This window comes from Spea bombifrons, chromosome 1, assembly GCF_027358695.1.
Source record: "Spea bombifrons isolate aSpeBom1 chromosome 1, aSpeBom1.2.pri, whole genome shotgun sequence".
Classification (NCBI taxonomy): domain Eukaryota; kingdom Metazoa; phylum Chordata; class Amphibia; order Anura; family Pelobatidae; genus Spea; species Spea bombifrons.
This window is the reverse complement of record NC_071087.1, coordinates 99944589-99958168: the sequence shown is the minus strand read 5'-3', so window position 1 is coordinate 99958168 and position 13580 is coordinate 99944589. Positions and strand designations below refer to the sequence as shown.

General features: G+C 37.9%; 1 protein-coding gene across 7 annotated transcripts in view; it reads left to right on the top strand.

The window, feature by feature from the left end:
- KANK1 (KN motif and ankyrin repeat domains 1) overlaps nucleotides 1-13580 on the top strand; it is an 81634-nt gene that overhangs the window by 33597 nt on the left and 34457 nt on the right. For 6 of the 7 annotated variants that reach the window (XM_053466275.1, XM_053466309.1, XM_053466292.1 and 3 more), the window contains one exon: nucleotides 13137-13241. In XM_053466275.1, the coding sequence (XP_053322250.1) occupies nucleotides 13205-13241 (37 nt within the window). In that variant the 5' untranslated portion in view covers nucleotides 13137-13204. Of the gene's footprint in view, nucleotides 1-4611; nucleotides 4730-13136; nucleotides 13242-13580 lie in introns of those variants that run through there. The other variant, XM_053466318.1, reaches the window with a different exon arrangement.

The following is a 13580-nucleotide window of genomic DNA, read 5'->3' as shown; positions in this document are numbered from 1 at the left end:
CTGTTTATTACATGTTTATCTTTGCTGTGCAGCAGTTGATTTATGATTACTTTTTTTTTTTTTTTTGGATACAAGGGGTAAATAAGCTTTTGAAGATTGGTTTCAATGAATAATTGTTCTTTTTAGGTCATGGGTGACCAACCCAACTCTTGAAATGCCTCTTCTTGACCTTTGATCAAACAGTTAATAGGTCTGTATTTATTCTGTTTATTAGAGAAGTATTCAAAACACATGCTAAAGATCATAAGCTGAACAGTTGAAATTCTGTAGATCTCACATGTTTTGTTTTTCTATTCTTCCATACCATGTCCAAGAGCAATAAGAACACAAAACCTTCTCCGCTGTGTCCAAAATCAGTGATCTATAGACTTATATTGCTTTTATGTGTTCTGTATATGGCTTCATCTCTAGTTTTATGTGTGGTGCATGTTACAGATCATCCATTATATACATCCTGATGGAAATTCTTATTTATTTTAATGCACTATATCACATATACTAAGAATCTTTAGGGTCACATAAGTGATGATATTCTTAATAATATGCCATAGTCGTATCCTCTTTTTACATTTAAGAATGTTTTGGGTTATCTTATTTGTATTCAAAATGACAACGTAAACTGAAACCAATAATAAGTAATTAAAATGACGAAAGGCAAACATCTGTTTTGAAAAAAGGGTAAGCTAATATGTATTTTTATATAACTGATATGAGCTGTGTGATTTGGTAAAATGAAAGCGTGTGCATCTGGACGTGGATAACGTGTTTTGTTCACAGACCAATTTCTGTGATGAGTAACAAGCATGTAATCGCTATTTACCTGTGCCTGTAATTTGCTGGAGGTGCTTTAAGAAATATTACTATATAAAACAGGTTGGGTGAGAAGAGACAGGTGAGGTCTGTGCTTGAACTCACAATGCTGAGATTCTATAAACAGATAACTTCTGGCTTGAAGCTAAAACGGGGAGAGCATTTTTGGCCCCCATATGATGCATTTGTTGTATGGGAATTACATGTACTAACAGCCTTTTGTCACGGATATGTATTTATATATACACAGCCTTTTCTCTGATGGGATAGCTCTTAATCTCTTAATAGAAATTCAGTAAAGTTAATAAAGTAAATTCTGTTCCGTGCATGACTTGCGTATTGTCTACTGCCTGCACGAGGGATAACTATACTTATGATCTTTGGGCTACCATATCTTGGGTGTGCTTTTGCTTGATTGATTGAGGCTAAGCTTTCTCTATCCCTATATAACTTGTAGAACTCAATCAGCTATTCATTAGATGTACTATTTCGCCTTTGTAAAGGTCAACATTAAGGGTTATTCATACTACAGTATAATAGGTGAACTGTCAGGTTCTTCGAGACTTAAATGTGTATAACTTATTTTGACAAAGAGGATTAATAAAAAAATAAAAATGTTTTTTGTAAAGATTGAAATAATGCTTAAATGGAAGGTTGATGGATGCCGGATACATCCAGTGTTGGTTCATGTCAGTGACAAAGTTCTATATCATTCAAAATTGAAGCATGATCTCCATCTGTTCGTCTGCTTGCTGTGTAGGACTTCACCTGAATATTGCCTGGTAAAGAAGTACTGCTCTACTTTTAGCTGGTAAAAAGTTAAAGGGGTTGTAATGCCATATTTTTTACATGGATCACCAGAGCAAGCACAATTTGTTTCTTTTAGAAAACAGTTTTAGTAGTAAGTGGTTGAACTCACCACTGTTAAGGGAATTTTACATTTGCATGGCTACCTTGAAACTAAGATGAGACCAAGGACTGAGTCAGGTGTGAGTCTTCAAAGCAAGAAAATTGGACTGACTAGATGGGCTGAATGGCCGTATTTTGCTCCTGCGGATTTCTTGGAAGTCTATATAGAAGTTAGGAACCATACTATATATTTTTAGATTAGTGCAGCTGGTTCTCATCAACCATTTAGATTTGCTCTTGCAGCATGGTACTGGGAAGTTTTAATGGGTGTAGTAGTAGGTATGTGTTTTGTGAAATTGTCAGGTTTTGTATTGTATGCTCCATATCTTCGTTTCTCTAGCATCTCTTCTCGCATTCATAGTCTCTGGGTTTATTGGGAAATGAAGCAGTCATTACTCCTTGAATCACCAGAGGCTTGGCTTTGTGCTCGGCAAATTTAATTCCTTGGCAACTCATCCGTTTTTCGGTAACTTGTAAGATTTAATAAACATTGATTAGTAAATTCACCCAGGAGTTTATTCACTAAAGGTAGAGTTGTGGTATAAACCCCCTCACATCACTTCATTATAAAGGGGGCAAACTTTACCATATCTCTCCAGAAAGAGATTAAGGGCTGAGCTGACTTTTCATAATGTGTGAGGAGACTTTAAAGAAACCTCACAATGTAAATATACATTACATAGGGCCAACCAAGCCCTTCCTGCAGTAGAGGCGCACTATGGCCTTTCATAATTGATGGCAAAGTCAAGGAGTTGAAACTGCATTTGTTCTGCAAACACTTTCTATTATGAAAAGACCTCAAAATGTTCATAGTATGGCTAGGGTGTAGGTCTTTACTGAAATTTCTTTGGGACCTATTGATATTAAAAGATATCACTAGGGGAGTATCTATCTATCTATCTATCTATCTATAACAATCTATGAACACTTTCTGTTGATTGGACCATTGCATTGCTTGCCATGATGCTTATAAATCTAGTGTGTCTTGTCATCCCAAATCTACAAGGCTATCAAATAGAAATGTTCTTTGTTTAATTGTTTTTAGGAACATTATTTTCAGTGGGAACATTTTCACAGGAGTGTGCCTCCATGTATTCTTTTAGAAACAATACCCAACAATTCTAAAGTTGACACCTTTGCCGGTCTAGTAGGCTTTCATAGAGGTGACATTAGCTCACCTTGATTGTTGGCTATGACCAATCATGGGTGCTTGGGCAAATAATCATAACGCCTGATTTACCAGGCTAGTGTACTAAGTCTCTGGCATTAAGAGGATGCCACCAGAAATCAAAGAAGCAGCACTTCATGTGACAAAGCTGTTCCAAAAATAAACTAAATGTAAACAAATCCAAAAGACCACCATTTCAGTAGCTTTTGCTTGTTTGCATTCTGATACAGGGATCTGTTGGCATATCCGAGAGCTGAGCTCAACCCAAAGGAACAAGCTCGCACAACTTGACATCATAGACAAGTATACATGTAGGACTGGCTACGACCTGTCTGCTTGCTGTGTGGGATAATATTTGAACATCAGATATACGATCTTTGTCCCCAGGATATGATTGATTTTTTTTTTTTTCTTATTTTTTTTTTTAGCATTGCAAAGCACTTTAAGTTTTTTGGTATCTGTTATCTCTTGAGTGTGCTTTTAAATTACAGCAGCATTTTTTTTTTATTTATTTATTTTTTTTGGATACTGAAATCTGGTATGGTTTTATATGGAGGCTGGAGATGAGTAGCAAGTAATGATAAGGAATTGTGTATTATAAGCGGTATTTCTCACTGTGTGTTGAGCCCCAAGAAAGTTTATGATGCAGGAGGAGCATATGAGCAGAAATAGAAGAGCTGATACAGCCATGTTTAAAATCCGCTGTACTGAAAGTCTCAAATAGCTACACTACATTCTTTTTTTTTTCTTTTCTTTTTAAACCTGATCCTGCCCGATAATGCACAAAGTTCTCAGCTATTAATATTAAGTATACATAATGGAATGGGATGAGTTGTTTACATGTTCCGCACTGCTTCTTGAGAAAGCTGTGGCTTATATTAAAGGTAGGTGGCCCTTATTGTGGTTAAACTTGTCCTATAGATTGTAAGCTCACAAGAGATCATCTTCTGCTTCTGTACCAGGGTGCCTTATGTATTAAATTATCCATTTCAAATTGGCTTTGGTCAGTATTTTCACTAATTATAATGAAGGCCAACCTTTGCCAGTGTAGGACAGCATTTTTGTACATTGTATTCTAAATAGAATAACATTCGAAAAATAGAGGTATACGGGATGAGGTCCCTGTTTCTCTATAATACCATTATGGGCATTTGTAGACCAGATGAGAGGACAGAGGTGGAAGAGCCTCATGTGATACAATGTTCTTAAATCCCATCCGCAAAACATACTATTAAGAAAATGCCGTCCTCCGTGACGCTGGGGCTGGTTTTATCATATTCAAGATAATCTGACATTAACCAGACAAGCTGCTCTCAGCAGTTCTGAGGAGCCGGGTGTCATTGAGAAATGATCTCAGAAACAGGGAGGTGTGTGCTGTGACAGTGTCAAGCTCTCCTGCACGTACAGCGCTTAATCACATCTAGTGTTCCTTATGCCACACTTTCCAGTTAATGAACAGCCAAAGAGTGTGAATGATATAGACTGTAATAGCATGTGAATTATGAAGAGCTTCCACGGAACAGAGAAGCTGCTGTACAGGAATGTCCTGCATTTCCACCATCTGTTTAAAAAAACCAAACAACTTTCTGGGCCGGAAAGGAAGTCACCTGTGTTGCTTGTTATATTTTTTTCCACGGCTGTATGTCTCATGGCAGTCACGGAAGGCAAATGGCCTAGTGCTCTTTGCGCTAGCCAGTGTGTCTGTCATCATCTCTGAATAGGCCAGCAACATTTTTTAAGTGGGATGCCTGTCGGCTATACTTAGAAGCAAACTATTGCTCCTTCTCCGTATTAAAAGTCTTCATCCGAGGTGTCACCCTGGAGTCGTATTCCACCTAACTGGTAATACTCTATTTCTTACGCATATCAAATTGACCTGTTGGCTGCAGGTAAGGGCTTGAGGTGTTTGACATTTCTTGTATTTTAACCAATTGCATTTATTGTGACAGAGTTGGACTGTTTTATATAGTAAATTAGACATTTATTGGGAAGGGTGGTTCTTGTAGCTTTGTTACCATTCAAATATGTGATGCCATTTGTTTTGGGGACAGTGGGGTATGCGGTGGGTTCAGCAATAATGATAAAATTATTGTAGCATATTATGTTTTATCAGCACAGCACTTTTCATTACAAGGCATATATTCATAATGTGCACTTTATTCTATCCAGGGACTATAACTGACTTTTTCTCCACATTCTCGCCGAACACTTCATACAGACAGGACCATTTTCTAAAACCAATATGTGTCAGTCTGTTTCAACTTCCTTGTACGCTTGTTGTAAAAAGTTTATCGTTACTAGGAGAATGACAGGTAGCACTTGTACAAAGTGATCTGTTCCTGAAAGGAATCCTGGTGCCAATAATATAAAATACATATGTGCACTAAGATGTGAAAACTGATATTGTAATTTGAAGAAATAATGAATGGGAAGCTGGACATTAATGTCATTTTAACTTGCCTTAGTGTTTGTGGACACTGACCTGCCTATTGTAATCTGATTGGAAAAACTGAGGTCTTGACTCATTGTTGTGCTTCAAATATTTGCCAGAATAGTGCTTCTATAAAATGCTACTTGGTTATTTTACAGATGAAGGCTTTGTCTTGCTATACTAACAGCAACCCTTATAGCCTTTTATAATCCCTTGAGCAACTAAAAATGTATATGTTCTATATGTTTTTGAAGTCAGCTGCTGGTATGAATAAAATGTCTTGTGTGTGCATGGGACAATTTGTCAAAAGGCTCTTTAATCTTTATTGTTGGGTATAAAGTCCATTTTCAGTCACAGGCAAGGCTTACATTCTGGCAATATATACATTAACGTTTGTTTCTGCAGTTGGCACCTATAAGCTTAAGCATAGCCTTACCATTTATTTATGAAGACTCAGAAGATGAGATCTGTAGACACATGACAGATCTTTTTTTTCCCCCCATACAACCTACTTAAATGTGATCAGTTTACAAATTGTTTAGTCAAGCAGAATTACTGTAGCATTTGACATGGTTTCAGTAGTTCTTAAGCCTCTTTTACAAACCAAAGCATGTTTTATAGATGGGAAGGGCATGCCTGGTTAGATGACTGTAGCTGTCCACGATGATGATTTGAATGGTACCGTCTGGTTATCAAAAAAAATGCATCTGTAAGAACATTGTTATTTGGTGCTTCATTCCACTTAATGAATACTGGTAGCCCTTAAGCACTGCATCCCACCTGACAGTGACACATACACAATTGAATGCACTTATAATATATTAAAAATATAATACATGTCGATTTTACATATGTTTAGAATTATCTAGCCCATTCAACTTGCCATACAAACCATCTCTACCTCCAATGATCCACTTTTTATTTTCTCAATGCTACGCTTCATGTTAAGTGATTCTGTGTGTGTATACCGGAACAAACCGTATTTATTCGTGATGCTATTTGACATTTAATAGTAAATGTTATTCTCCACCCATGCATTTTGTTAAAGTTTAATCCTTGAGCTTTGGCAAAAGACACTGGTTGGGAAACCAGATTTTGTGTAGCTGATTATACCTGCTACTGAGACCAGACCTTTGTATATTGTACACTGCCTTGTCTGGGGAGCAGATATTCTTTTTGAAATGCAAGAAATTAAAATAAGAATTTTAGATTGCATTAGGTCCTGTATTGCCAGCGCTGAGCTTGTTCTGCCCTCTTGTGGCTTAAAAGTAATAAAACTAATAGTCTTTTCTCTTCCTACCTGTATTGTGTTGTATGTAAGTCAACTATTTCTTAAAAAAGGAAAACATTTTGTCTTTTTTATGCTTGTATCAGATGTTCTTGTAGCTTCTGTAAAGTATGGTGTACACCTACCCTTATGGTTCCATCTCTGACACCTCAAAACTGGACCAGGGTTTGGCTTGCTCTATATAAGCCATGTATATTGGGACAGAGGGAACAAAACTGCCTGTACATTTCCACCTAGAAATAAGCTAGAATCACTATAGAACATGTTACATTGTATGGAATGGAACAAAGTCCTCAAATGTAAGTTCTTATGTACCATATACCAACTTTAACCCCTTAATGACAAAGCCCGTACAAAATGCATTGTGTTCAATTGGTATAGGGACCGCCCATTGTCCTTAAGGGGTTAAATGCTTTATTTTACTGGCTAAATACATTTCCCGATTCCCATTTTTCTGACGGTGGTTAATGTCTGTAAGCCGAGATCAGTTCTTCCCCCCTTCGCTTTAGGGCTACTAGCGTGTACCTCTTGTATAGTTGCTTGCGTTCAAGAGGTACACGCTAACGTGCAGTCTTCTATAACCTTTGGATAGGTGAGTCACGCACGAATGTGACTTGGAATGCAAAGTTCATTACCTTCACGTGTATACCTTGGCATTAGCACGTCAGTACTTGGCAACGGCCTTGGCCATGTGATTAACTTATTTTTAAAATCATTTTGAATGCCCGTCTACAATGTTACTATAGAATAGTAAATATTTAATTCAGAGTGAACATGCAGGTGACTGGTCAAGAAGGACACATGAATGCTTCTGTGGGAAATTAACTGAAACTGTCTCCAAAATCATAATAAAGCAATCTTTTTGGCTTGCAGCATTAATAATATGGGTATACAAAGAAATATCTAACTTATTACTTTACAATAAACAAGAACATGTGTGTCTTTCCCCCATGCACCCTTAATATTACCCTTATTATTTAATAAAGCCTATTTGAAACACTAGATGTTGATTTTCTGGAGTCTTTGTATGTACTAAGATTTTAAGTCCCAGGAGCTAAATAAAGAGCGATGAGCAGGCAACCTTTCCATGTGTTGCTATGGTGACTGCGCCACTTGAACCACTTTGCACCACAACTGCTTGTTATATGGAATTCTCTGATATATTGTACAGGAATTCTTTCTGCAAGGAATAAATAATAGTATATGGCTAACATAACTAGCCTTTGTTTGATTTTTGTTGCCACTGAGCAAACCTCTAGGTTTTATTTTCCCAGATTTTACCTTTTGGTGTCCTACAGCAGCAATGGCTACTTTAAAGATTTATAAAAAAAAAAAAAAAAAAAAAAAAAAAGGGGGGGTGCTATTAATTTCTTTCATGCAGAGTCTTTACTCTCAGTTGACACTTTTTATATTGGACCAACAGAGAAAAAGATACATCTGAGATCCTGAAAGCCTGTGTAGCCTTACTTTTTATTGGGCCAGAAAAAAAAAGACGTATCAACTTTTACTAAAATTCAATTTGGGGTTTATTGACTAAAGGGAAAGTTGACAAATGAGTTTGCCGGAATAGTTGTTTCATCAACTTGACGCTGATATACATTATGAAGGTCCAAACCCAGTGAAGGCCCAGTATAATGCATAATTTAGAATCTCCTTGCCCACTGATTTATACCTTATACAGGGCAAGATGCTGGTGGCCCTTCATAATGAATAGTGATGAAAGACAGATTAAACTGTCAACTCCATTTAGTCAACCCCCCTGTCTTGGGCTAATGGGACTATATCTGGATTTAGTACCCTGTCTTTTTCCTTCTCTGTCCTTAGACTTCCTATAAAGCAAGGAACTGTACTCCTAGCAGTCATCTCTTTTTAGGGGCCAGGGATAACTGGTGTAATGTCGCAGGATTCTTATTGTTTGCCTTCCGATAATAGTAGTCGTATTTTAAGGGATTATAGACTGTTAGCTCGCAGGAACAAGACCCTCTTCTCATTTTGTATACTATGTTTTGTGTGCGTTAGTGTTATTAATTGTAATATTATTGTTTGCATTCTACTTCGCTGTAATAGTCGGACGACCATAAATGCTACAATATTATTTTCTTCTTTGTATATTAAAGCATTACTATTTGCATGTTATTATGATAGCAGAAAACATAGTTAATCCCTCGTCCCAGGTGGTCTAAAATCTCTGGTACTGCTACCCGTGAAAACAAAAACACAAAGTAGCACAAATATTTTGCACTGGGAAACAATAATTGCCAGCCTGTCACTGCTTGCTCTGCATTTGCCCTGCAGGCGATACATGTAAGCATTAGCATGCAGGTATGACACTTGCATGTAATGACAGAGCTAAAAAGGGCGGCTTGAGTCTAGGTCCCTTCGTGAGATTCCAGCGTAGGGAAGGATGGAAGCATTCCATCTGCACGCAGCCCAAGTCGTTACTTGTGTATACTACCGATGCATAGTATTGAGATTTCTGTACTGCTTGCGTAGATGTTTTAGAAAAGCTGTTTGACAATCAGCTTGCATGTTAAGGAAACCAGCTCTAAATTGCTAAGTTACATCATCTGGGAACAATGCCATGATGTAGTTATACTGTTTTTCATTTGTTTTGTGTTTGCTAAATTGCATTTTTTTAGGGGGGGGGGAGATTACATTTTTCTCTCAGTTGCCAATGTATAGGGGCATTCTGCGGAAATCAACCAAGTAATTACCTCTTTCCTGACCCCCTGGCTTGCAGGAGATATCAGATACATGGCTGGCTCCTGGCTTCCAGTGTAAGACGCTGAAATCATTAACTGTACATTATAACAAGGCCTGTGTGATGATGTTGGTGAGTTTGAAATGTTTAACACACCCCAGGGGATCATATTTGGTAACTTGCGAACACACAGGAGGTGGCTGGTGTAAAAAAAAAAATTAAAAAATTCGGAAATTCTTTAATGACTTTATCTAGGCAAGCTAGGTGGGTGCCTGACATGCTAAGGGGTGCCACCGCAGTGTCTTCACTAATGACAGCAACGAAGAATGTGAAGGAAGGGGATGCTGGTTTTGTAGGGCACTAGGTTTCCTAGATCTATTAAGGATATCTCATTTAGTTATTCAGTGATTTTTGTAAGTCCAGAGCTATGGTTGTATGATAATTTATAATACATTACCACATGATCCATTTCAGGTTGTGGAATGGAAAGGGTGTTTTAACTTGGTTACACTAGAGGAAAAGATGATGAAGAAATAATTAGGATGCTTTAATGCTTCTACTTGAACTTTTGTGCTGAAGGCTTATTATATAGCATCAACTATTCATGAAGCACATGACAAACTCAAATCAACCGAGATAGCCCTGCTCACAGCTAAGAAGGTGGTTACAATCCAGCAGTCCATACAATCCAGTAATGATTAGGTGGATGGATTTGCTACGAGTAATACACCCTTTAATATTTCATGGGGCCTGTTTTTCTGGATTTTTGCGTTCCGACCAGTGCTGTACCCATACAGCTGGTGTAGATCTGAAAAGCCAACAGCCAAAACTAAGAGTTTAACCAATAGAGCCCACATTCGGGCCTATTCCAGCCAAGAAATCCTTGCGATCTTATACTGGAGATTTCATCCAAGTACAGAAGAATACTGGCAAACTGTGTTCAGAATGGGATTTCAGTCATTCTCCTTGTGCACCAGATGGCAGTAATAGAAAGTGTTGTTCATCTTGCAAGAACTTGTCTTTTGGGTTAAATAGAATGGAACACAGGTGGGAATGTGTGTAGGTTTCTTATATTTGGTGGCTGAGGAAATACAATATTGTGCATATTGCTCCAAAATAAAGGTTTTATAAATATGCTCCTTTTTAGACTATTGATCGTTCCCAGTTAAAAAAATAAGGCATATTTATATATACGTATTTATTGTAATTAGCAAGTCATTGTTTAAGGGAAAAGCCGTAATATGTGTCCATCATGTTAATGTGTTAAAAGCTCTCTACAGTTTAGATGACACAGAACAATTAAAATTCTCCTTGTAAAAGTCATCTTGGCAATGACATGCAAGGCAAGCCAGTTTCCTCCTAACTTTTTTTTTTTTTTATTTTTTTTTTTTTTGTGAACACACCCTCTGTGATTGAGCTGAATTAAAACGGTAACTTATTATTTTTAGTTTATTTAAGGTTAATGAATGGATACATTTCCTATATAGATGGAATAAGATATTCAACATTGGCACATAAATCTTTGCTCGAGCCCTGCTAGATCCTCAGGCTTACCGTATTCTATGTGATTATATGTAATAACGCTCTACTTTCCAGTGATGTTCTAAAACTACGCTCAAAACAAACCCAGATCTTTAGTATTTACCTAAAGTTTAAATTATATATATATAATATATATATGTATATATATATATAACCATTTATAAACTAAATATGCGTTCTTCAAAAACTAGGAGCTCCAGGTGCCCTTCTCCTTGGTCTGGTGATTCTTGTCACTGGTTGGCTTCTTAAAGCAGCTGAGTGGCAAGAAAACTCTATTCTACATCATCCGCAGAACCAGCATTAGAGCTCACTGACGGCCAGGAGTATTTTACATGCCAGGAGATGTTTGGCCAAGCACATCTCCTGCATGGAAGAAAGCTTGGGTGAACAAAGGGCCAATTATGGCAGTTTCTACCAACATTTGTATCTGCATTGCCCATTAAACTTATGTATTTGTTATTGGTATGTTGTTTGTCAACAGTGCATAGTTATGAGCCTTGATGTATTATCCTCTGTGTACACGGGCTTAGATCACCCTGGTAAATCCACTTGTGGCCATTATAAAGCCCTACATGGAAATCCCAAGCCTAAGGCATGGTGCTTGGATTCAGCCTTTAGGATATTGCTGTTGCTGAAAACCTTTGGAATCTTCATTGAAATGGGTATTAACGTTTGCTCCAGTTTCCCTTTCCCACACCAACACAAAAAGCCTCGCGGTTGATAAACCCTCGCTAATGCGATCCACTTACAAGCCCTTATATTTTTAGCTTTTGTGCCTCTTCTGTTTGATGATGACGTTGGGTTAAGCCGTTAGCAGGGGTTTCCTATTGCATCCATATCCATAATAACAGACTGGGATTAACTCCAGGTCCGTCAGACTGTTTATATAGGCGCAGCTGTTATCTGAGAAATATGGAAGCAACAAAGTGTGTGCTTTTTTACAATGCACCACGGCAAGTAGATAATGCAGCTGAATAAAAGCTGTGTGCAATGCATGTTTTTCTCTTTAAAGTTGGCATTCTGTGTGCGTTTACTCTGAACTACTGCAGTACATAATTATATTGCAGGCGTAATTCTATGAAACTGGTGAAAATAAACATTTGTTCCTACCACAGTAGCTTAACACAAAATGCCCCATACATAAGCAATTAGAAGCTGAGTTCCCTAGCGCTTGAACATTAAGAAGACTTGGGGCCCCTTAAGACCTTCATTATTTCCCTAATACAATGGTGTTCTGAACACGGGTTTCCCAGGGCATTAGTGCCCTGAAGTGGGCTGCTTCCTATTGAACGGGGTGTATGAGACAGCCACTTACTTGGGTAAGCGTGCTTTTATACATTGTTTTGACCCTGGAAATACTATGTAAACTGTTCCGGACTCTGGCATTCCAGGGCAAGATTCCAGGCGGTGACAAGCACCATGCCTATTCAGAGGGACGGCGGTCTGCAATCACTCAGTGCCTGTGTTTGGAGAAGATAATGGCCCTTGACTTTTAGTTTGACATGTTAAATATTAGCCCTTGTTTTGTTAGAAGTAAACATCACATGGATCCCTAGTAGAGTACCAAAGTTGGTTGCGTGAATTACTGCAGCTTTCTGTGTTAATCAAATATTAATGGCTGTTGGTTCATTCTAGAGGCAGAGTTCCGTTTTGATCTTTTTTTTCCCTTTTTTTTTTCTTCCGAAGCATAAAATACAGCACTAAATACAGTTATATAGTTTAGCACTGACAAATACTTCATCTTATTATTTCTTCTCACTTTATTCCAGTACGTATTCTTTACCTGCAGACCGGGCTATTGCTGCCAGGTGCCTGATATTTTGGGTGCCTTACTGAGCTGATTCTTTATGGAAACGTTAATGACGTCTGTTCTCCATAGACTTTCATTAGTCTGTATCTGACTGGGTGATTAAGACCGACCCCTTCTATTGTTTACCACAACGTAGTGTGAGTCAGGGTGTTTGTTTAGTAGACTGCAAGGATAATAAAACTAGAAAACAAAGTTAATATACGGCTGCCTGAAAATATTACATTATACGTAAACTAGAACAGAAAAAAACTGATACACGTGAAAAAAAAAATCTAATAAAAACAGTTTCCATTTCACTGGCAATGCTTTTAGTTGACTTCTAAGTGGTCAGCTGCAACAGACCAGATCATTGTCCATGGTCTGTACACCTGTACCTCTTTGCTCACACTTCCAACGGCTTGTACCTCGTACGGTTAGCACTACTACAGTGTTTGTACCTTATTCATTAGTTTGTGTCTGTTCTTCACTGTGTTGCAGGTTGCCTGTACCATTGGACTTGATGAGTAACCGCTTTACCATCTGCCAGCCAGACAGCCATCTCTGAAATGGAACGTGCCGGGAATATTAATGGAAATTTTTATGGTAAGATTGTTTCTACTTTATCAGTGATGAGGTCACTGCTTGGCCCCCAAAATATCCCAAGGAATCCAACAATCACTCTTACTTTATGATGTTATGTTTGTGCTGATAAATTCATTGTAGGCTTACATGTAATTTAACATTGTTACACTGATTTGTAAGGTTTAAAAACACCTGGAATGGTACAGCCATCTGCATTGACATTGCAGTGATCTGTGCCACTGTGCCAATTGGTAATCCAATTGATTGAAAGGTTGACTGCAGATTAGATGTGCCAGCTGTGTGATTGCACAGTGAGGGAATCTGATTACCTCAGATCCACCCTGCCCTTCTCTTATGATT